This window comes from Megalobrama amblycephala, linkage group LG20 (genome assembly GCF_018812025.1).
Source record: "Megalobrama amblycephala isolate DHTTF-2021 linkage group LG20, ASM1881202v1, whole genome shotgun sequence".
NCBI classification, from domain to species: domain Eukaryota; kingdom Metazoa; phylum Chordata; class Actinopteri; order Cypriniformes; family Xenocyprididae; genus Megalobrama; species Megalobrama amblycephala.
Window position 1 is genome coordinate 10862066 of NC_063063.1, and position 23544 is coordinate 10885609.

Below are 23544 nucleotides of genomic sequence, written 5' to 3' on the forward strand. Positions count from 1 at the left end.
GAATAATTAGCAATCGGTGTATATAAGTATATAAACCGCCCAACCTGAGAAAGGTCTTTACATCGCAGTCTTGACGAGGGTTAAGAGTTTTGTTTTTTAAGTTTATACTATGAATCTGAGACTATACACTAATGGTTGTGGTTTTAATTTGCTTATTAACAATTAAATATGGGAAAAGATTGACACACAGAATATCCTATTGGCTCTTCGGGTGCGGTATTTGAAGCGCTCGTCATGAGCCGAGAATAACCAATCAGACACCTGCTTTAGTGTCTTCCCCGCCTCTTCAGTGTTTCCTACTCAGCGGTCGTGGTGCTAGTTTACCTCATACAACGAACTACTGAAGGGACCATTCGCGGCAATAACATTATAATACAAACTCAGGAATACTATTAGTAGTGGGATTTTTTTTTTATAAAGGCAATTTTATAAGTTATTATCGTGTATTTGTATCGGGCGGATTCCGAGGTCGTCTTGTTCCTGGCTCTGTTAGCCGGCTAATCTCCAGCGAGCGACAAAATGGCTGAATCGGACAAATTAAACATCGATTCGATCATCCAGCGCCTTTTGGAGGGTAATGCGCTTTGTTCTTTATTGTTATTTTTATTACAAACTGTCTCGTTTTATAATGTTTAATTGCGGTTAAACGTCTAAAAAGCGTATGATTGTGTATTCATTATAATCTCCAATCGAATGTATATGTAGCTGTGTAGTATTCTGTATAATTATCTAGCACTATTAATCCAATTCAAATGTTTATTTGCATCATTTCCATGTTTATTACATATAATCCGAACAAAACTTCAGCGCATGCGCAGTGCGTCAGTCGTCGCGTTCAGAAACGGAGGAAGCCACAAAGATGTCACCAGTGCAGTGTTGTGCCAAATTTTGACTTCCTGCCAGATAATTACCCCCTCTTTAAGACTGCTACCTGATTGACAAGTAGAGATGGAAGAAATGCCTTTGACAGTGAGACATCAACAACAGTCTTGATGATGAGAAATAGTCATAGTACGGTACCATTGCCTGCTGTTCCACCATGGTGTTTTCTTATGCCCAACACTAACACATGCTCAGTAGTTAAAATCATCCATCAATTGAGTAAACTGCTAGTCAGTACATCAAACAGAAATTTAAATAGATATATATATTTTTTTTATGGGTCAAAGAATAATAAAATGAGAATCACAATTTTTTTTTTTGGCTTGTTTTAAAATGAAGATCACAATTCTCATGATTCTGAGAACTAAACAAAAAAACAAGAACATGCAGTTTACTAGAGGTTCTGGCAAAATGTTAATTGCTGCAGTCTTTAAAAAAATATTTAAATTATTTGAGTTATATATTATTTATTTGAATGATACTCTGACTCACTCATAAAGACTTGATTTTTTTTATTACTAGATGATTCAGGCTGCATCCAAAATCGCATGCTCTCGAGTAGGTACTTATTTTGAATAAGTGATTTCTTTGCGACAGCTAAAAAACTGTTCTATATAGTATGTGTTTTTGTATGTAATCCGGACATACTTCATTCTCCATGTTTTAATTCTCATGTGACCCACAAGGCTTAGTTGTGTCACTTCACTGCCATTCACAACTCCTCTCCTGTGGCCTCATGGGATAGTAAAGTGTCCATCATATGCACACTTCAGAATCTCGAAGAAAGTAGTAGGTCAGCAGTAGGGTACTTTTTGTATACTCTTTTATGAGTACTATAAATTCAGACTAGGGTTGCAAGGCAGGGGGCGGAAAGTTTCCATGGTTTTTTTTTTTTTTTTTTTTTGGAAATATTCCAATTTGAAAACTTAACAGGAATTTATGGGAATTAATTGGAAATTTTGGGAAATGTATAATATTTATATAAAATGTATCATATACAAACATAAAAATAAACATTTTGTTTGGTCATAACATAAAATAAATTTATTTTTCGCGTTCAATTCTAATTTAGTAAATATGTAAAATAAATATTTTTATTGCAGCAATTGTTGTGTGTTATTTATTTCAGTATCACAAGATCCATAATTCTAATATGCTGATTTAATGCTCAGTTACTATCAATGTTGGAAACAGTTGTGCTGCTTAATATATATATATATTTATATATATATTATTTATATATATATATTGGAACCTGTAATATTTTTTTCAGGATTCATTGAAGAATAAAAAGTTGAATAAAAAGAACAGCATTTATTCAAAATAGAAATCTTTTCTAACAATATCACTTTAATATCACTCTTTATCAATTTCACACACCCTTGCTGAATAAAAGTATTAATTTCTTTCAAAAAAAAAAGGAAAGAATTACTGACCCCAAAATTTTGAATGGTAGTGTATATTGTTACAAAAGATTTCTATTTTAAATAAATACTGTTCTTTACATTTTTATTCAAAGAATCCTGAAGAAAAAGGTATCACAGGCTATATAAAATATTAAGCAGCACAACTGTTTCCAACATTGATAATTGAGTATCAAATTAACATATTAGAATGACTTCTGAAGGATCATGTGATGCTGAAAATTCAGCTTTGCATCACAGAAATAATGAATATTTTAATGTTAAATAATTAAAATATATTAAAATATTAAAATAGAAAACCATTATTTTAAATTGTGGCTATGTTTTTTTCTGTATTTTTGATCAAATGTGCATGTTATGGACAAGGGGAATGCACATTGCAAGCAGGGGGTGTGGCCTCAATAGCCCTGCAGTAAATGGTGTGCTGTGTGATTGAGGAATGTGCAGTGTAAAAATTAAACTGAAATTGCATTAAATCTGGTTGTTTTAACCAAAATTATGCTGCAAGATGGGTTTTTTTTTTTCAACTACATTTAAGTACCCTGTTATAGGCTAATCTGTAATTTTGCAAATTCCCTTGTTTATTCCCATATATTCCCATTAATTCCCATGGAAAGTTTCCAGCTTTGAAAATTCACGTAATTTTGCAACCCTCATTCAGACATACTTATTTTGTCACATACTTGTTCACCTACTATATATAGTAGGGAACAATGCGATTTTTGGATGCAGCCTCTGTGTTTTTGAACGAATCTCTTGAATGAATGTTTCGATGAAAGATTTTTTTTTTTTTTTTTAATAGTCATTTTTCTCCAATGTAACAACAATGTAATTGATACAATCTTTATTTTAAGCATCAAGTTACTTTCAAAAGGTGAAGAAGAATCATTGTCATATTGCGGTTCTTTTCACACAACTGTCTGTCGTTGCCACTGTGAGTTCCAGTCCAAAACATGTTTCACACTGCAGGACTTAGCATCTTACCGCACCCAGTTTGCGCTAAATGTTATTTAAATGTGAGTGTGGCAAGTAGTTTGATATTTTAAGGATTTTCCCATTCAGGTAGAAAGTGCTTGATCTTTCTAGCTGCCTGAAGGCATTGCAAATATGGCCACGAGTGAACAGATTTTTCTTGAAAGAGACTTGTTTACACACACAGTTACATGCACAAATATGTATTCATAATGCTTTTATGCCTATTTCTAGCAATTGCACTAGTAAGGTTAACCTTTGTGTGTCATTCATTTTCAGTGAAGGGCTCAAGACCTGGTAAAAATGTTCAGTTAACTGAGAATGAGATTCGTGGATTGTGTCCTAAAATCTCGGGAAATCTTCCTTAGCCAGCCGAATACTGCTGGAGCTGGAGGCACCACTCAAGATTTGTGGTAAGTTTCTGCTAAACCTTATACTTTGTTTTAACTTTAAATAGCCAGTTAAAAAAAAAAAAAACTCTCTCTTTCTGCAGGTGATGTTCATGGTCAGTACTATGATCTGCTCAGGCTTTTCGAGTATGGAGGATATCCTCCAGAGAGCAACTACCTGTTTCTGGGAGACTATGTAGACAGAGGCAAGCAGTCACTGGAGACCATCTGCCTGCTGCTTGCCTACAAGGTCAAATATCCAGAGAACTTCTTTCTTCTCAGAGGAAACCATGAATGTGCCTCCATCAACAGGATATATGGATTTTATGATGAATGTGAGTATGCTTTTTATTTGGTGGATGGTATGACCAAAAGCTTATGTCACATTTGGAATAATTATATATAGGGACACTGTCTGTCCCCAGACAGCGTTTTTCACAGAGGAAGAAACCCAAAATCTGTAATATGACTTTAAACAATGTGTAAAATAAAAACACTATTCCCTTGAGTTATAAAGTATAGCTTAAAAAGCAAAATAAAACGAGTTCAAAATATAAGAATTTTGTATGTTATAAAGTACACTACACAGCACGTTATATGGTTTATCACAGCAAACTCCATCTCTGCATGAGCTGTTTTTTGGGTTTTTTTTTAAAACATGCATTTGGGAAAGCAACATGACCTATGTTCGCTTCATTTTCTGTGTAGCATAATCTATAGTATGTATGTGGACAGATGATTACAAAATTTCACTACATTTGTAATCAAAAGCATTTGTAGACCTGAAGTCACAGAAATAATAACTATCATAATATTAACAGAATATTAATATTAGAATTAATAATATTAATATCATACATTTTTGGCTTCTTTAAAAAAAAAAAAAAAAAAAATAGTGTGAATGTACTGTGGAATGAGATGCTACCATTACAACTAAAAAGACATGTTTAGTCCACTTTAAAGACCAGGTGCTTTCTCTCTTTCTCTTTTCAGTTTGGATGCCAAAAAGGGGATGGAGCTCTTAATTTTGCTCTCAAAGTACACAAGATTGTTGCATATAACTTTAAAATGTCTGAACATGCACATGTTTTTTGGCAGGTAAAAGGCGGTATAACATCAAGCTTTGGAAGACATTCACAGACTGTTTCAACTGCTTACCAGTAGCTGCTATTGTGGATGAAAAGATTTTTTGTTGTCATGGAGGTATGCACTCTTTTTTTTTTTTTTTTTTTTTTTTTTTTTTTTTTTTTTTTTTCTTTTTTTTTTTTTTAAATAAGCATTTTCCCCTCTTAACTCACTTTTTTGTGTTTTCAGAGAGTAATTGCAAGGACTTTTTTTCTTTGTGTGTGTGTGTGTAAGTGTTTCTCATATTTTAAGATCAGCTCTGCATGGTCATAATTGTAGCTAATTGTTTTATTTTAATAGTCAATTTTTCTGGAATGTCTACATGAGGTTTGGAGAATCTTTGCAGACTGTTACAAAATCAGGATCAACTTCTTGTCTAGAAGGAGTACTTTTTGTCATTTTGAAAATGAAGAAATGTAGCATTCCCTAGACATTTTTTGTATGACAATAATGTTCATATTTATTTAGAATTTAAAATGTTGCAGAATTCCTAGAGAGCAAGGCCCGTTCTTCGTACGTGGATTATTCAGTTATCTGGATTTTACTGTTGACATAGCAACAGGTCTTTAAACTCAAACCTGCTCAGGAGCAGCTTATTTCATGTAAACAGGATTAGATACTTAAAGTCTGACGCAGACATTGCTACTTTCTAACAAGAGTTCCTTATTGAGCCAGGAACAATAATAATGTAAAATAATAATAATTTTAAAACTAATTTGAAAATAATATTATATGTTGTGTAGTCTATCAGCCAGATTTGCACATGATGTTCTTTTTTTAATATGATGTCATTACATTGCTGTTTTGCCGCCAGCCAATCGCTGCATTGCTGATCATGGTTTTGAGTATTGATATCTCTGCCCTTTACAGTTAACACAAGAATACGCAATACTCTCAGACAGGGACGTGCACAGGAATTTTGAGGGGCAGTTGCTCTGACCTAAAAAAAACGGGTCACGGGCTATATGAAGGAAATGAAATGCAGCTGAACGTTTGCTCTATGAAAGACACTGACAAAGACGAAAACTAAGGACATTTAATCTATTATTTTATTTTAGTTTTGCCAAACACACATTACAGTTTTGGTTAGTTATCGTTTTTTTGTAATGCCTCGTTTTTATTTTTATTTCAGTTAACGACGATGTTTTTTCCCACCTAGTTTTCATTTTTTCGTTCGTTTTCATTAACGATTATAACCTTACTCACCTTTCCGACAACGTTAAGTCGTCTCATCCGACAACCGCGACAATTTCCTTCTAGTGCCGCTCATGCAGGCTCAGCTCAGGTGCCGGTCGCGTGCAGCGCTGCAGCCACATAAACAGAGTTTGCCCTTCCCCTACTGACTTTCACTTTCGGACGGGTGCCCGAATATGGAAGTGAATGAGGCTTTTTTTTATTTATTTTTTTTTAATCTAGGCCTACGTGAAATTCTGCATCCATTGTATGATTTTTTAATTAATTTTTTTTCCACCTCGGAAGGGCAACGTGAGTTGAGAAGGGCATATGGGCAGTTGCCCATATGCGGGGCAGTATTAGGGGGAGCATCCCCCCTGTGCACGTCCCTGCTCTCAGACAACTTAATCCAGATATTTTAATTAAATCCGCAAACTCGTTTGAAATAAGCCAGAGTTCAGTTATCACGATTAGAAGACCTGGCATCTGTCAAATTATCTCAGATGTATTAAGTGAGGTTCAAAGAATGGACCCCAGGTTTGACAGGAAGGTAAAGTTGAGTGTCATCAGCATAACAAACACATGAAATATTGTATTTCTGCAAATAAAATGGGAGCAACTATAGAAAAAACCTAAAATGCATTCTTGGGGAACACCAAAAGTAACTGGTGCAGAAGAGGGGGGGGAAAGATTCTCTATCCTGACCTGAAAAGTTCTCTCCTTTAGGACCACTGCAAACCACTTTAGGGACAAACCCTGGAACCATACTCTCAAAAAGCTTTAAAGAATGTTCTGTGACATTCATATATATATATATATATATATAATAATAATAATAATAATAATATATAATAATAATAATATTATATTTATATATATATATATATTTTTTTTTTGGTAAATGTTTGGATTCTGCCTGCCTAACAGAAGTTTGGTATTGAACTAAGTGAATGTAAATGTAAAGCTAAAAAGCGAGTACGATTTTTGAGGTTCACTGGAAACTTTCAGGCAGGTTTGCAGGGGCTAAACTATGCAGGAAAGTGACCCACCAAAAGCAGGATTGGACACCCCTGATCTTAATTATCTAAAGCCATTCTTAACTGTGGGGATCTGTAGTTAAAACAGTGGCGTTTCTGCTGGTAAAAGTTTCAGCAAAAGGTCTGTTCACATGTGAATAGACCTTTCTCATACATTCATGTTGGGTTCAGTGTGAATGGGCCTTTGATTTCAACATTTAACACATTGTCTTGATGAATACATGTAAATATTAACTAAAATATATTCTAAAGAAAAAAAGTTGGTCAGCCACACTGAAGACTGTAAGTGCTAGTAGTTAGTATTGATTAGTTGGTTGTTGGACTCACTAGTTGACCCCCTAGTATACCTTATTTTCCTGTAAAATGTGTATTCATCACATGAACAGGTTTGTGAAATAGTCAGGATATGGTGGATTTCAGGTTCTTTATGTGCTTACAAGTGCAGGTGAATTCAAATTATTACTTCTAAACTGCAGTCGAATGGTTCTTCACCCAGGTCTTTCTCCAGACCTGCAATCTATGGAACAGATTCGCCGTGTGATGAGGCCCACAGATGTTCCTGACCAGGGTTTGCTGTGTGATCTGCTCTGGGCTGACCCCGATAAAGATGTCATGGGCTGGGGAGAAAATGATCGTGGTGTCTCTTTCACCTTTGGGTCTGATGTTGTGGCCAAGTTCCTCCATAAACATGACATGGACCTCATATGTCGTGCCCACCAGGTAAGTAATTTAGTTTATTGAATATCCTGATGGCAATCGCTATGTTAAACGGTCTAAATGTATTTTTATAAATATATATCATCTGTGGAAGGCGTAGGACCATAAAATGTTCATCCAATTATTCTATTCAGTCCGAATGAAATAATACAATGTTTTTACCTGCCTTTCAACGCAAGTTTTTACATACCCTCGTGCACCATGTTCGAACAGACATCATATACGTCATCAGCGCGTTTCATGCTGTGCAGAGTTTATACAGACGGACCTCAGTCACGGAGCACCACAAACCTTTTACAGTTCCTACGAATCAAAACAACAAACTTATGCTGCGTTCACGCCATAACTACCGTAAATAAGAGATGGCAACCCGTGACGTTAACCGGAGCTGTTCAGTCAGACTCGGAATTATGCGTATCCGTGTCAACGTCATCAACACCGAAATGAATCTGCAGCAGTCAGGGTTACAAGCTCACTTAAGTTGTTTACATTCGTTATTATTGTAATGTTATGTGCTTTGAGACATAAGGTAGTTTAACACCGTCTCTTGTGAAGCTTTGTCAAGAGCAGCTGTGTGTATGCGTTCATGTGTTTTGGAGGAGGCGTGGCTTTGGACGGCAATTTGCAGGGATCTTATGCATTCATTGCTAGCACGGTAACAATTAGCATTTCCTAGATCACCTACTGCACCTTTAATTTGTAAGTGGGGTCAAATGTCAGTTTTTGAATTGACCATGGTTACTGTAGTTTTCGTAACCCCAAAATACCACTTGATTTCCACTTTTTGTGGGTTTTTGTATATTTTTAAATGACTGTGGTGGCTCATACCAACTTACTAACTTTATTGTATTAACAAAAACTAGTTTGGGAATGCTATTTAATAACCTTGCTTTATACTTCGTTAAATTCCTACAAATTTTGGGTTGCAGCTTAATGACCATAAAAAAAAATGTGGGTTCCGTGGCCAAACAAGTTGAGAACCACAGTAATTAGGCTGCCATCGATTTGACAAACTAGAAAAATTTAAATATATATTTTTTTAAATTCTGTCCTTCTTGTTGCGTGAGGTAGAATGCATCTATTATCCACCAGTAGCAATAGCATGGTCTTTTGTACCGCATTTGTGAATCATAAATCTTCTGCTCTCTGAACAGGTGGTAGAGGATGGCTATGAGTTCTTTGCTAAGAGGCAGTTAGTCACACTTTTCTCCGCTCCTAACTACTGCGGAGAGTTTGACAACGCAGGTGCTATGATGAGTGTTGACGAGACCCTGATGTGCTCCTTTCAGGTTTGTATGTGCTCTTTAAAACTAGCAACTACTGGGGATGCAAACTGCTCACTTTTAGACAATTAAAAACAAAGTTTTTTGCAGAACATCAATTAAATTTAAATGAATATTGCATTGCACTCCACTGTAAATGCGAGTTTAGCATATAGAGAGCACGAAGTATTCAATAGATCCCCAAGCCTAGCCTCACTATTCATTTTACCTGATGAATGGTTTTTAAGGTGCTTTCTCTGCTTTCTGTCAGATTCTGAAACCAGCGGAGAAGAAGATGCTGTCGTATGGTGGTGCGGGAGGTTTTGGATCTGGTAGACCTGTAACTCCTCCACGAAACGCAGCCAAGGGCGGCAAAGCCAAGAAATAACATCAACTACTGCAACGCGCCTATACATCCTGTCCATCATTCTACCTCTCCTTTTCCTTCTCCTTTTCAACTCCAAACACCAAATCAGTGCAGGGCTTTTTTTAGCTGTCTCCATCAAGACGAGACTGCTGGGAATCTGAGCGGTCATATATGTGTGCTTGACTGAAATGCCCTTGTGAAGTGTGTTGGTTTGTATGTGAAACAACAGTGTATTTGTAGAAAATTGTTGTGCGAGTTTGTGTGTGTGAGGGTTTTTTTTTCTTTTCTCTCTGGTAACTGCGCACCTTTTACTGCGTTTTTAGCTGTTATGGTTGATTTTCCTTCTAATAAATCTTCACGACTTCAGCCATAACGTGATGATCCTTTTTAGGCCATTTATTGGACCTACAACACCCTTCTCGTCAGACCAAGCCTCAGGGTCCAGCTTTTTATCCCCACTGTGGGGACAGACTTTTCCATTCCCCTCTAAAGCAATCTGAATGGAGGTGATTGTGCAAATCACTGCCAGTCTCTTTAATGTGAAGCTTTGTCCAAGTGCGTGTCTGTTTACAGTAGTTATTGACGGCACCCTGCACATTTTGACACATACCTATTTTGACGTATCCTTTGCTTCTTCAAACTGCACACTCAGGTAGTATTTAGCCTGGCCTGTGGAAATGCTCTGTTTTGGCTTTTTTTGTGGGGTGGGGGGGTCAGTTGTAGGTTTTTTTTTTTTTTTTTTTTTTTTTTGTTTGTTTGTTTGTTTGTTTGGGTTTTTTTAGGTTAAAATCATGCACGATGTACAAATAATACCAAGTGTGAATGTCAAAGTGGGTGCCATCGCTGTTTCAGTTTAAAATGCAGATATGCACTGTTCACTGAGTGATTGTGGCTCTGTTCTAATTTGTAAACTGCAAAGCTTACTTTTTCCTGTTAAAAGGACTTTTTTTTTTTTTTTTTTTTTTAGTAGTAGTAGTCATGAATTTAGCCAATAAAGTAAGAATCTGGTGCAAATTTCATGTTTTTATTTTGTGTCCATCAATGTTACGTCACCCGATTTACAGAGATTTGGACAAGACATTCTGATTGGCTAGCTTCTACACCATTATGATTGCATGGAAAACTTGCATTAATTGCATATTATGCAATATATGCTGACTTAATAGTGTGTCAGTATAGCACTGAGCTAGAATAGAAAGTGCAAAAGACCAAACCAGTGAGGTCATGTGACAGAAGTGCTAAAATGTGGGTTTTAGCCTACAAAAGTTTCATCCCTGCAGCACAATATACGTTTGATGAATTAAAGCTCAAGTTTATTCTTAATAAAAGTTGTGCACCAATAGATTATTAGTTACATGGTGATCAATTCCCGATGGACAAAATCAAGTCCTATGCATTAAATTTTTTTTTTTTTTTTTTTTTTGATGATCGAGAAGTTGTTTATCTCAAATATGACTCACAATAAGGAAGAGAAGACTATCACAAATTCCTTTTCATGTCGACTTTAATTAAAGCTCTATAGCAGACTTCATAAATTGATGTTGAATCGAATGAGTAACGGTTTTAATATAAAAGTATATACCTACGTGTGTGTGTGTGTTTTTATATATATATATATATATATATATATATATATATATATATATATATATATATATGTATATATATTTATGACGCATGACGTATATACACATGACGCATGACGTAATGACGAACACGGAAGCCCCGAGGATAGAGCAAAACAAAACACCGGTCACAAATTAGAAGTCTAAAATGAGAAATTTTAAGAGAAATGTAGGAGGATTTCAATATAAGAGAAGAGGAGCTTAAGTTTGTTGCCCAGCCCTATTTGTTTAAACTGCGAGAGGAGTCTAAGCTTACGCTACTCCTACATCCTCCATCATACATCGCTTCAGAAGTTACTGGTTTATTTGTAAGAAAGACATTTGGCGCAAGTCGACTTGCGCAGTAGGAAATGGTGGAGGATTTCTATGCATACGGTCGTCTACTCCTACATCCTCCATCATACATCGGCAGAAGCTAGTTATTTTACTTTATAAAGTTTTAAATATGGGTTTTGTTTTTTTTACAAAAACCTATCGCTTCACTTCAGAAGGCCTTTATTAACCACCTGGAGCCATATAGATTATATTTATGATGGATGGATGCATTTATTTTGGGCTTCAAAACAGGCCCTCTGTTTACTACCATTATAAAGCTTGGTAGAGCCAGGAATATTTTCTCGGATATATATCTCAGATTTCTCTGTTTGTCTGAAAGAAGATCGCCTAATGATGTTTTATTAACAAAGTTCGGGAGGAACACATTCAAATGATCTGACTAATCATCACATCATTCCAACCAGCAGTCAGCAATCAACATATCTACCCAATCAGCATGAGTGGAGAGCCCATATATGTATATTCAGTCGACTCACCTATGTTTCTCGACAGTTTTCAGCATCCCTCCACCACCCTGTCTCCTCACACTCGCCTGGTTACTTTCCTAACCAGAAATACGGGGGGAGTACTCTGGGTTTGGGCCAATACCCGAACTCGAAATACTCTCCTCGGACAGCATGCCAAATACGCATACTATTTATTCTATCTGATTATTTGTAAGTGTGAACTCGTGAAGTAATTTGATCCTGGAACAACATTCCAATCAACCAGTCAGATTTGAGGGATAGGTTTAATGTCAGGCTCACAACAAGAGTCGGGCTCCTATACCATTCTTATTCATCTATCACTTCCCTCTGATTTTAGGGATAAGATATGGGAAGGATTAGGTTTAATGGTCGGGATAGGGTTAGGACTATGTTTTCAGACAGGAATGTTGCTCCAGGATCAACATCTTTAGTCTTGGCAAATTCACAGCAACCTCAGTGGTGCATACTCTGTCTTACACTAGGTGGTGCTATTGTAACACTTAGCCCTTTCCAATCTCTTTACCCAGGTTTTTGCACATGGCTCTTTTTCTCTGAATCCTTGAGTCAAGCCTTACAATGTCTATTTACTGCCATTTATCAATTTTCATTACTAATTCATGATATCCATTTTACCTTAATTGAAAAATTTTGTAGACTCATAAGGTAAGAACTAATTGTTTTCGTTATTAATTCATTCATATATCAGCAGCTGCCAAGTTATTTCTGGTTGATGCAGTTGGTTAATGTTTAACTGCAGTTTTGTCTTTCTCTCTTCTGTCATTCTACTCTTAAATTACATCATCTCAATTTGCCATACCTTGACTTTTAGTGAATTCATGCCATTGCTATCACTCAATGAGGCAGTTTGCAGGCAGAGTTTGCCCATGAAATTACCTCCCTAAACTGATTTCGGACAGACTTATGAGGCAGTATAACAGTTTAATGATTTACAACAAAATAGAGAGAGCTTTTTTTAAAAATGAAGCAAATATTTAATTACTGCAATATTCATTTCTCTCTAGAAATAACATCAAAAGTGGAAAAAGTTACATACATTTTGCACACAAACTGACCACCAACCACAACTTTAAAGCACCATTATTCAAGCACCATTTTTGAAATGGAATCAAATGCATAGGATAGTGGGATATCAAAGGCAGTGAAGGATGTATCAATGAGCTGAAGGTAACTCAGCAGACAGGATGTGACATGATCATTGGATTCAGATGTGCCTTGTTCCTTCCTACCTCCTGCCTGTGGAGGCAGCATTTTTCAGCTTTTAATTTTTAGCTTTTAGGGTGCTTCTCATTTCTGATTTGTAAATCCTTGTTTCCTTTCCTCGCCTCCTTTCCTTGCATCTCAGCTCCATGCGAGGGAAGGCTGCAATTAAAAGAAAATGAGGACAGAGGAATCAAATGAAATCTTATTTGTATATTGGAATATTCTTGATCACTCAAATGTCACTTAAAAGCTCCATCAGCTGCGCTCAATGCATCTGCCCTTATGTTGTTGAAGTTAAGAAATTCATTATAAATAAAAATAAAGCAAGATGCCCTGTTGAAAAATGTGAGATGTATGCTTTATTCAAACTGCAAAGGTAAAACATAAATTAAAATTATTGTGACAGATTTGAAGGGGAGGAGAATTTATACATGCATCAGGTTTTTTGACAAGACAGACTTCCGCATAGGATACACCTGTGCATCCTCGCTCATAGCTCTTCGCGGTGCAATTAGAGAATTTAAATGTCCTTCAAGATGGCTAACTTTGATCAGTTTACTGGTCACAGGCTCGAGGACGGAGGAGCAAGGAATCGAGAAAGCTTTCATTTGAGTATCGAGAAGCACTTTTAGAGCATAAAAATTTTATATCGTATCGGCATTTCGTCCAGACAGATCAGACGTTTTGGGAGCCTGACACTTATTTTTTGAAACCGGGTCCTAGAGTGGATAAATCTGAAAAAGACACCCTTGCCTTTTCGTGTGTACAGCCAATCTGTATATTTAGTGAAACAATGATCACCCCAGGTCTCGACCCTAGTCAGACACCGCTACGACCCGTAACAGCAACAACAACAACGATGGTGGACTACATGTTGATGTGGCCTTAGATTAGTTCCAGTTTAATTAAACACACCTGAACCAGCTAATCAAGATCTTCAGGATTACTAGAAACTTGGGGCAGGTTGGAGCTAAACTCCGCAGAACATTGGCCCTCCAGCAGCAGGATTGGACCCTCGCTATGGACTTTCACCTTAACAGTATAAGAATGATCCAAGAGGATTGTTCAATCAATAAAAAATATGCTGAAATATCCACAAAACTAACAACCACACTAAACCACAGCATGTGGTCTATCCGTCAATCAGATCCATGGGAAAGTGACCTTCTTTACTATAGCTTTCCTGCTTTTATGTCCCCACCAATGTCAAAATCAAGCCCATGCCTTGTTTCAAACACTTAATGCGCACTTCTGCCAAGCCAAGCTCCACAACTTTTACCTGACAGTCAAAGTGCTATTTCGTCACTAAAGTGTGGACTCGGAGGAAGAACTCCAGGGCTTAGAATGCCATTTGGAACCTGCTCAATGTCTTATGTTTCATAGCCATGAGATGCCAAAATGTTGCTATGACTGTGACTGTCAATTTTGGCAGTCATTCACACACAAAACTATGTAATTTAACAGATTCACTTTCACATTTAAAAGCAGCTGTCACTCCTAAAACTTTGCAGAGTGTACATGCTGTTAGTCTTCCTAACGCCAATCCACACGGTGCTGACAGATGTTGACCAACATGGACAATCACCAGATTACAGTACGTAGACATTCATACTCAGACATTCCACCATCCAACACATGCTGAATGAACATGTTCAACCAGTGAAAACAAGCACCAACCAACTCCAACAGACAGGGTGACACACTGATCTGACAAAACCTGTTGAATTGTCTGTTGCCGTTGGTCACCATCTGTTGGTGCTATGTGAATTGGCACCTGTTAATGGGTGGGATATATTAGGCAGCAAGTAAACATTTTGTCCTCAAAGTTGATGTGTTAGAAGCTGGACAAGAGCCAAACTGTGATGCCTAGATGATCGGGTCAAAGCATCTCCAAAACTGCAGTTCTTGTGTGGGGTTCCTGATCTGCAGTGGTCAGTATCTATCAAAAGTGTTCCAAGGAAGGAACAGTGGTGAACCGGCGACAGTGTCATGGTTGGCCAAAGCTCATTGATGCACGTGGGGAGCGAAGGCTGGCCCGTGTGGTCCGACCCAACAGACGAGCTACTGAAGCTCAAATTGCTCAAGAAATTAATGCTGGTTCTGATAGAAAGGTGTCAGAATACACAGTGCATTCGCAGTTTGTTGCTTATGGGGCTGCATAGCCGCAGACCAGTCAGGGTGCTCATGCTGACCCCTGTCCACCGGCAAAACAGTGGGCACAGAACTGGACCACAGAGCAATGGAAGAAGGTGGCCTGGTCTGATTAATCACATTTTCTTTTACATCACGTGGATGGCCGAGTGCATGTGCATCACTTATCTGAGGAACACATGGCACCAGGATGCACTATGGGAAGAAGGCAAGCTGGCGGAGGCAGTGTGATGCTTTGGGCAATGTTCTGCTGGGAAACCTTGGGTCCTGCCATCCATGTGGATGTTACTTTGACACATACCACCTTCCTAAGCATTGTTGCAGACCATGTACACCTTTCATGGAAACGGTATTCCCTGGTGGCTGTGGCCTCTTTCAGCAGGATAATGCACCCTGCCACAAAGCAAAAATGGTTGAAGAATGGCTTGAGGAGCACAACAACAAGTTTAAGATGTTGACTTGGCCTCCAAATTCCTCAGATCTCAATCCAAACCAGCATCTATGGAATGTGCTGAACAAACAAGTCTGATCCATGGAGGCCCCACCTCACAACTTACAGGACTTAAAGGATCTGCTGCTAACATCTTGGTGCCAGATACCACAGCACACCTTCAGGGGTCAAGTGGAATCCATGCTTCGATGGGTCAGGGCTGTTTTGGCAGAAAAAGGGGGACCAACACAATATTAGAAAGGTAGTCATAATGTTATGCTTGATTGGTGTATACAGAAAGCAAGCAAAGAATGCTCCCTCTATTGGCCAATTCACTCTACCGAGAGACACCAACCTTCTCAGACATTCCACAACCTGACACATGCGGATTCAACATGTTCGGTCGGTGAAAACAAGAACTGACCAACAGCGATAGAGGTAAACACACTGATCCAACAAAACCTGACAAAGTGTCTGTTGCCATCTGTGGGTACAGCATGAATTGGCCTTAAAACAGTGGTTGCACTAGGGAGGGCTTGCAGGGGATATAGCCCAGTCAGAAATTTACATAGCCCCAGCAAAGCCCCCCAAAGGGTTTGCTAATGATTTTCCCTTTTTTTTTTTTTTTTTGTAACTCTGTCACTTTCATTAAAAATAACAATAATAATTAAAAACCTAAACAATATTAATAAGTTTAAAATGTGTTTGCTTTTTAATGTACCTGTAAATAATTGTCCTGAGTCAGTTAGGCCGCCCTCAGGTATGGCACACATTAGCGATCATTTAGGAGATCAGTCACTAGTTCGCACTTACATATAATCAGATAGGGTACAGAATATGCATACTTGGTGTGCTGTCCAAGGAGAGGGCTCCAAGTTCGGAATTTGGCCCAAAGCCAGATTACTCCCCCCGTCTCTGGCTGGGATAGGAATAATCGAGAGTGATGAGTTGGGGTGGAGGAGGGATCCTGATCCTGGAAGAGTGTCCTGAACCGGGGTAAGTCGGCTCTATATATATACCTCCTCTCGTGCTGATTGGGTAGATCATCTGAACGTGCTCCTCCTGAACTTTGTTAATAAAACATAATTTATGGCATGCTATTTGAAATCAAGCAAAAAAATAGCTCAGAATATAACAACAGATAATTGTCCTCTTGTAATCTGGCATTGGGATTGTAATCCTTTTCATTTTGATCACATCTGAACGCCCCTCTGAACACGTTTTCTGTTACTGTTTGTCGTAAATTTTTCCTTCAAATACTGCATGGATCCTTCAAATACTGTGTACAAAGCATACAATTTTTTAATGAGGCAATTCATTTAATTGATTTATTTTTTTATTTGCTAAACAATCATTACATTCTAACTCTACATTACATTACATTCTAACTGTATAGCTTTGGCACTTCAATGTGAGGTTTACCCCACAAAAGCAAGGTCATAACCCTGTGTTGAAGGCAGTGATAAGCTCTTTTCAAAATTTTAAGTGTGAAACAAGTCTTTAATATGTGTCTATGCTTTCTATGCTGTCCAAGCAACACGCACTCGATGATCATAGCAAAGTGGGCGGGTGTGTAGTTTTCCTGCGAGGACCCACTGACATTTAACTCAATATCTTTCAGGACAGACTATCCTCTTCCCTGCCCAGCATTCACAGCACAGGGGATTAGCTGTAACCAATCCATCAATCTTGCTTTACTCTTTCACACTTACACTCCATGAACAGAGTACATCTTATTCTTTATGTATTCCAGGACTAACAGCTGAGTTATAATAGTATATAAAAAGAATCAAATGTCATTCTGGTTCTGAGCTTCTGAGATTATTCATTAACAGTATTTTGTCCTTTTTTTTTTTTTTTTTTACTTTATTTGTTTGATTTGGGGGTGAAACATGACCTGGACATTTTCTTGACAGATATGTACATAATTCAATTAATTCATATTCAGTATAAGGACACCATGAACTTGTCTTGTTCCCTCTTCCTTGCCTTACAGTCACCTTCTACAACCTGACACAGACACATTTAGAGTTGCTTAAGCTGGTGTTCCTTTTTTCTGCTGACTTAGAACAGCTGAGCAACACTGTCAGGACAGAGCTATGCTATATTTCATATTTATCATGCTTAACTCTTGTCGATTTACATTTTGTAGACACCGTTGTGACTTGTATCTGGCATGTGCACAGGAGAATTATATAATTAATGGTGTTGTGAAGGTTGTGAATCAGGGAAACTCCAATAGTGGCAATAGCTATATTTAAGGCACTTGTATTGTTGTTGAGGTAAAAAATAACCTAAGATTCACTCTACAGCTCAGTGTATAATCTATTCCTTCACTTTTACTCGCTCAGTCTTTAGTTATTTCAGAATACATCACACTCATGCTTACTGAGTGCTGCCCAGGATACAGTACACTGAATACCAAAAAAAAGAAAACAGGCATTATGCAACAATAAGCTACATTTATCACATGACCTCATCACAATACATTAATTCAGCAAGTAGCCTCCAAATATCATCTAAAAATACATAAAATGATTTACCATTTTAATCCAATTTTGTGAATCCAGTGTCATTTGTCATACTGGAAATGAAAGGTGCATGAAGTTGCATGCATTGCATTGTGGATACAGTACTGTGTTCTGGATACATATTTTATATAGTATGGTAGTGTATACTGTTAATGAGTAGTTAAGTTAATGAACAGTAGTGGTAGAGTATGTTCCAGGTCAAAATTGTTTGTCCCATTATGGGATGATAAACACAAGGATAAAACCGTGATTCTGTTTAACTAATACAGGAATCTAATATGATTTAATCAGCGCTTTACAGTGGATCTAAGATGTCATAGGAGACTTACTTTCCAGCTGTTTTTGTTTATGCTTTTATTTATTCCTTAAATGTGTTTTAACACCCAGTTGCCGTAGTTGTTCACGCAAGGGGAAGAGAACTCAAGGCGCATGCCTGGGAGGGTGAAAGTAATCTTTTAAACCATGCTTATAGTATAGACTTTCCTTGCTTTCCCATTAAAATGGAGAATACTTCAAATGCATTGAATAATTTGCAGGTTAAGACATTTGCATTCATGTTCTTGATGGTTTTTATGCTTTCTTTAAAAAATGAATTAGCCTTGGAAAAATATTTTGTCAAATGCAGGTAAATACGTAAGAGAAGCCAGAGGGCAATTTACACAGTACAAAATTATACACAGGTTCTATCTGACACCTCTTAGACTAAATAGAATGGGACTGACAAATAATAATGCTAGTTGGAAATGTCAAAAAGACAGAGGTACTTTTATTCACTGTATCTAGAGTGTCTTTATGGCACCAAACTCTAAATATTTTGAGTATATGGCTTGGAACAACAATGCCATTATCACCAAAATTGTGTCTATTGGGAGACAGGGAGCAGATGCCAAATATTTCAAATGGAGAGTTCGCAGTGATTATGGTGGAGGTCTCTGTGACGACTAGAGTCATTTTGAAACACTGGAAAACTCCCAAAACCCCAGAGTTAAAAGAATGGGTCAACATAATGACAAAGACAGCCTCGTATGAACGTTTGCTTTGCAAACTACATAATAAGAACAGAGCATGTGTCCCAGTGTGTATCCCTGTCTGGGAAGATTTTTGGTCCTATGTGACGCTGTCTACCCAGGTGATACAATAACTTTGACTTCTTATTATTTTGCACTACTTATATGCTAGATCAGTGTTTTTTTATTTTCCTCTCTGTCCCTTTTTCCTCATTTAGTATTTGTTTATTTTTGTTGATTGCAAACACTGAATATATATTTTGGCCTTATGTGTAGCATTATACATATATACACTACCGTTCAAAAGTTTGGGAACGGTACGATTTTTAATGTTTTTAAAAGAAGTGTCGTCTGCTAACCAAGACTGCATTTATTTAATTAAAAATACAGTAAAAACAGGAATATTTTGAAATATTATTCCAATTTAAAATAACTTTTCTATTTGAAAATATTTTAAAATATAATTTATTCTTGTGTTGGCAAAGCTGAATTTTCAGCATCATTACTCCAGTCTTCAGTGTCACATGATCCTTCAGAAATCATTCTAATATGCTGATTGCTGCTCAAGAAACATTTATTGTGTACAATTGTACAAAATATTTGAGTACAATTTTTTTTTTCAGGATTCTTTGATGAATAGAAAGTTCAAAAGAACAGCATTTATTTGAAATATAATCTTTCGTAACATTATAAATGTCTTTACTGTCACTTTTGAATGATTTAATGCATCCCTGTTGAATTAAAGTATTCATTTCTTTAATTTATTTTCAAAAAAATTAAAATTAAAATTCTTACTGTCCCCAAACTTTTGAATGGTAGTGTAAAATGTTACAAAAGCTTTGTATATCAGATAAATGCTGTTCTTTTGAACTTTTTATTAATCAAGGAATCCTGAAAAAAAAAGTACACAACTGTTTTAAACATTGAAAATAATCAGAAATGTTTCTTGAGCAGCAAATCAGCATATTAGAATGATTTCTGAAGGGTCATGTGACACTGAAGACTGGAGTAATGATGCTGAAAATTCAACTTTACCATCACAGGAATAAATTACTTTGTAAAATATATTCAAATAGAAAACAATTATTTTAAATTGTAATAATATTTCAAAATATTCCTGTTTTTACTGTATTTTTAATTAAATAACCAGTCTTGGTTAGCAGACGAAACTTCTTTTAAAAACATTAACAATCGTACCGATCCCAAACTTTTGAACGTGTGTGTGCGTGCATATATATATATATATATATATACATACATACATACAAATACATCTGTAATCTGTGTTTTGTATGAATTTGTCATGTACCAGATGAAAATAATAAAAACTTGAATTCTAAAAAAAAAAATAAAAAAATGAATTAGCCACGCTGTTGACGTATGATCATCCTTCACGTTCTTACAATTCAGATTCAGAATATGAATCCCTAAAACAAAACTGCACACTGCAAAAATGTTCTTCCTCAGTATTTTGTTTTCCACCAGTAAAAATATCTAAACATTCTCAAACCAAGATCCATTTACATTGAAAAATGACATAAGATAAAAATTCTAGTTTTCTGAGAAATTGATCAAAATTGAGTTCAAGCTTAAAACAAGAAAAAATATCTGCCAATGGGGTCAGAAAAAATCAGCTTGTTTTCCCTTTGAATAGTAGAGATCTCAAACTTAGTAGGATGTTCCCAAACTTGCACATCTACTCACACGCACAGGCCCGCATCTGTCCAACACCAGGTGGGGCTATAATAAGATAATTTGTGTTTTGGAACTTTGGAACCCTAAGGGCTAGAAACAAACCCCCTTGAATCCTTGAGTCGAGTCTTCATTTCCATCTATACAATTTTCCACCATTTTGAATTTTCTTTTTCAAACCAAATTTTGCAAATAGCATCTAGGGATGGTGCTGGCTAAAAGTTATTCAAAGAAGTCTGATTCATTGAAGCTTTTGAAAAATATAAGTGAATTTTGTCTGGCATTGGTCATTTTTCATGAATTGACCTCCTAAATGAAGTCCCAAAACTTAAAGGATTATTTCACTTTTAAATGAAATACCACAATCTGTACTCACCTAAAGCCATCCTAGGTCTATATGACTTTCTTCTTTCTGATGAACACAATCAGAGAAATATTAATAAATATCCTGACGCATCCAAGCTTCATAATGGCAGTGAGCGAGGATCAACAAGTATGAACTGATGAAAGTGTCTCCATCCACATCCATCCATCATAAACATATTCCACATGGCTGTTGGGAGTTAATAAAGGCCTTCTGAAGCAAAGTGATGTGTTTGTGTAAAAAAAATATCTTCATTTAACAAGTTATGAAGTATAATATCTAACTTCCGCCAGACCAGCTTACGCTTCATCATACACCTTCCCCATTCAACTTGCGGAAAAAGCTTAACTGACGCGATGCCAGTTCCATTTTTTTCGTAATTTGAATACGGAAGGCGGTCTGGTTTTTTCTGCTTAGAAGTCAACTGAGCATTTAAATCTCCTTTGTAAAAGCTTTACGAGGCATAAATAGTCCTCACTTTAGATGAGCTCACAAAAATAGTTCACTGACAACTACTAAATGTTTTTTTTTTTTTTTTTAAATGCTGCTATATAGTACTAAAAGTGGTTCTTTGGCTCGTAATCACAGGGGAACCACTTTAAGTGCTGTCTTGGTGCTTCAGTGGTTCTTCAGCGGTTCTTCACCGGCTCTTTGGGATGATTGAGGTGCTATATAGCACCGCTACCATATCAGAACCTGTTAAGCCCCTGTATGGTTCTTCAGCGGTTCTTCACTGGTTCTTTGGGGTGGTTAAGGTGCTACATAGCACCTCTGCCTTACAAAGAACCTGTTATGCCCCTTTAAAGGTTCTTTACGAGCCAAAGAACCACTGTTGGTGCTGTTTAGCACTATTTTGTTGAAGAAGTAAAATGCGATATGGCACCTCTTGTGGGTTCTACATAGCACCATTTGACAAAGGTGCTGTAGAGCACCTTTAAAGATATGGTGCTACATAGAACCAAAAGTGGTTCCCCTATGATTACAAGCCAAGAACCACTTTTAGTGCTATATAGCTATTTTTTTAGAGTGTAACTACCTGAATTAATCACGAATTACAATAGGAATATGTGTTAATCAAGCATTTATTGGTAACATTTTAGAATACTGATCCTTCATTAACAAATAAGTATTGCATTATTAACACTCTAGTAACTACTATTAACTAACAAGAAACTCCGATTAATGAATTAGTAAGTTATAGTGCTCAGTTGAAGGTGGTAGTTTTTTATTAGCTAATCGGTAACTACTGTTTTTTCATACCTCCCAGAGAACTACTAAGAACTACTACAGGTTCATAATTAACATGAATGATGCATAATGTATAATTAATTAGGTCATGGTAACCCACTAGTAATGACTGAAGTATTACCAAATCCTTCAGAAGGAATTACTAATTATTTGGCTCAGTATTCTAAATTGAAAAACATGATAACTCTCTAGTAACTACTGGAGTCATTGTAAACTTTTGAGGTTTTTGTAAAGTATTGGATAGTAATAACAGATTGCCATGTTCCAAACACATGGCTAGACATTGCACAACACAAAGTGTGTCAGCCTTCTGATGGCTGTTGCAAAGGTGGACGAGCTGGGACATTCACTGACAAATAGAGCCCTGGTGTAAATTAAATGGAAAAAGGAAGATTATCTGCACTGCAAACACTACGTTAGCAGAAATAAAAAAAGAAGAGGTAAACAGTTATTTTTTTTTTTAAAGGTGCCCAAGAATGCTTTTTCACAAGATGTCTCCTGAATGTGTCTGTTAAGTTTCAGCTCAAAATACCCCATAGATTTTTTTTTATTAATTTTTTTAACTGCCTATTTTGGGGCATCATTAACTATACACTGATTTTGGCAGCGCCGCCCCTTTAAATCGCGTGCTCCCTGCCACACGAGCTCTCGACTATATTACAGTGCATTTAGAAAGTTCACACAGCTAATATAACCCTCAAATAGATCTTTACAAGATGTTCGTCATGCATGTTGTATGCATGCTTCGAATTATGTGAGTAAAGTATTTATTTTGATGTTTACGTTTGATTCTGTATGAGTTTGAGGCTATGCTCTGTGGCTAACGGCTAATGCTACACTGTTGGAGAGATTTATAAAGAATGAAGTTGTGTTTATGAATTATACAGACTGCACATGTTTAAAAATGAAAATAGCGGCTCTCTTGTCTCTGTGAATACAGTAAGAAACGATGGTAACTTTAACCACATTTAACAGTACATTAGCAACATGCTAATGAAACATTTAGAAAGACAATTTACAAATATCACTAAAAATATCATGCTATCATGGATCATGTCAGTTATTGTTGCTCCATCTGCCATTTTTCGCTGTTGTTCTTGCTGGCTTACCTTGTCTGTGCACAG

At 36.7% G+C, this 23544-nt stretch overlaps 1 protein-coding gene and 1 long non-coding RNA gene across 2 annotated transcripts; one reads left to right on the top strand and one right to left on the bottom strand.

Moving 5' to 3' along the window:
• Positions 1-236: 236 nt before the first annotated feature.
• ppp1cab (protein phosphatase 1, catalytic subunit, alpha isozyme b) lies at positions 237-10362 on the top strand. Its single transcript, XM_048169784.1, is given in 9 exon segments — positions 237-574; positions 3558-3619; positions 3621-3653; positions 3655-3691; positions 3772-4002; positions 4766-4870; positions 7499-7722; positions 8874-9008; positions 9253-10362. Coding segments are annotated over 9 exon segments (999 nt in total). The 5' UTR covers positions 237-519; the 3' UTR covers positions 9370-10362.
• A 2333-nt stretch (positions 10363-12695) lies between these two features.
• LOC125255863 lies at positions 12696-19447 on the bottom strand. Its single transcript, XR_007182012.1, has 2 exons — positions 16424-19447; positions 12696-13156 (listed from the first exon to the last, which is right to left on the bottom strand). It is a non-coding gene; the product is annotated as an uncharacterized LOC125255863 (long non-coding RNA).
• Positions 19448-23544: the final 4097 nt, after the last annotated feature.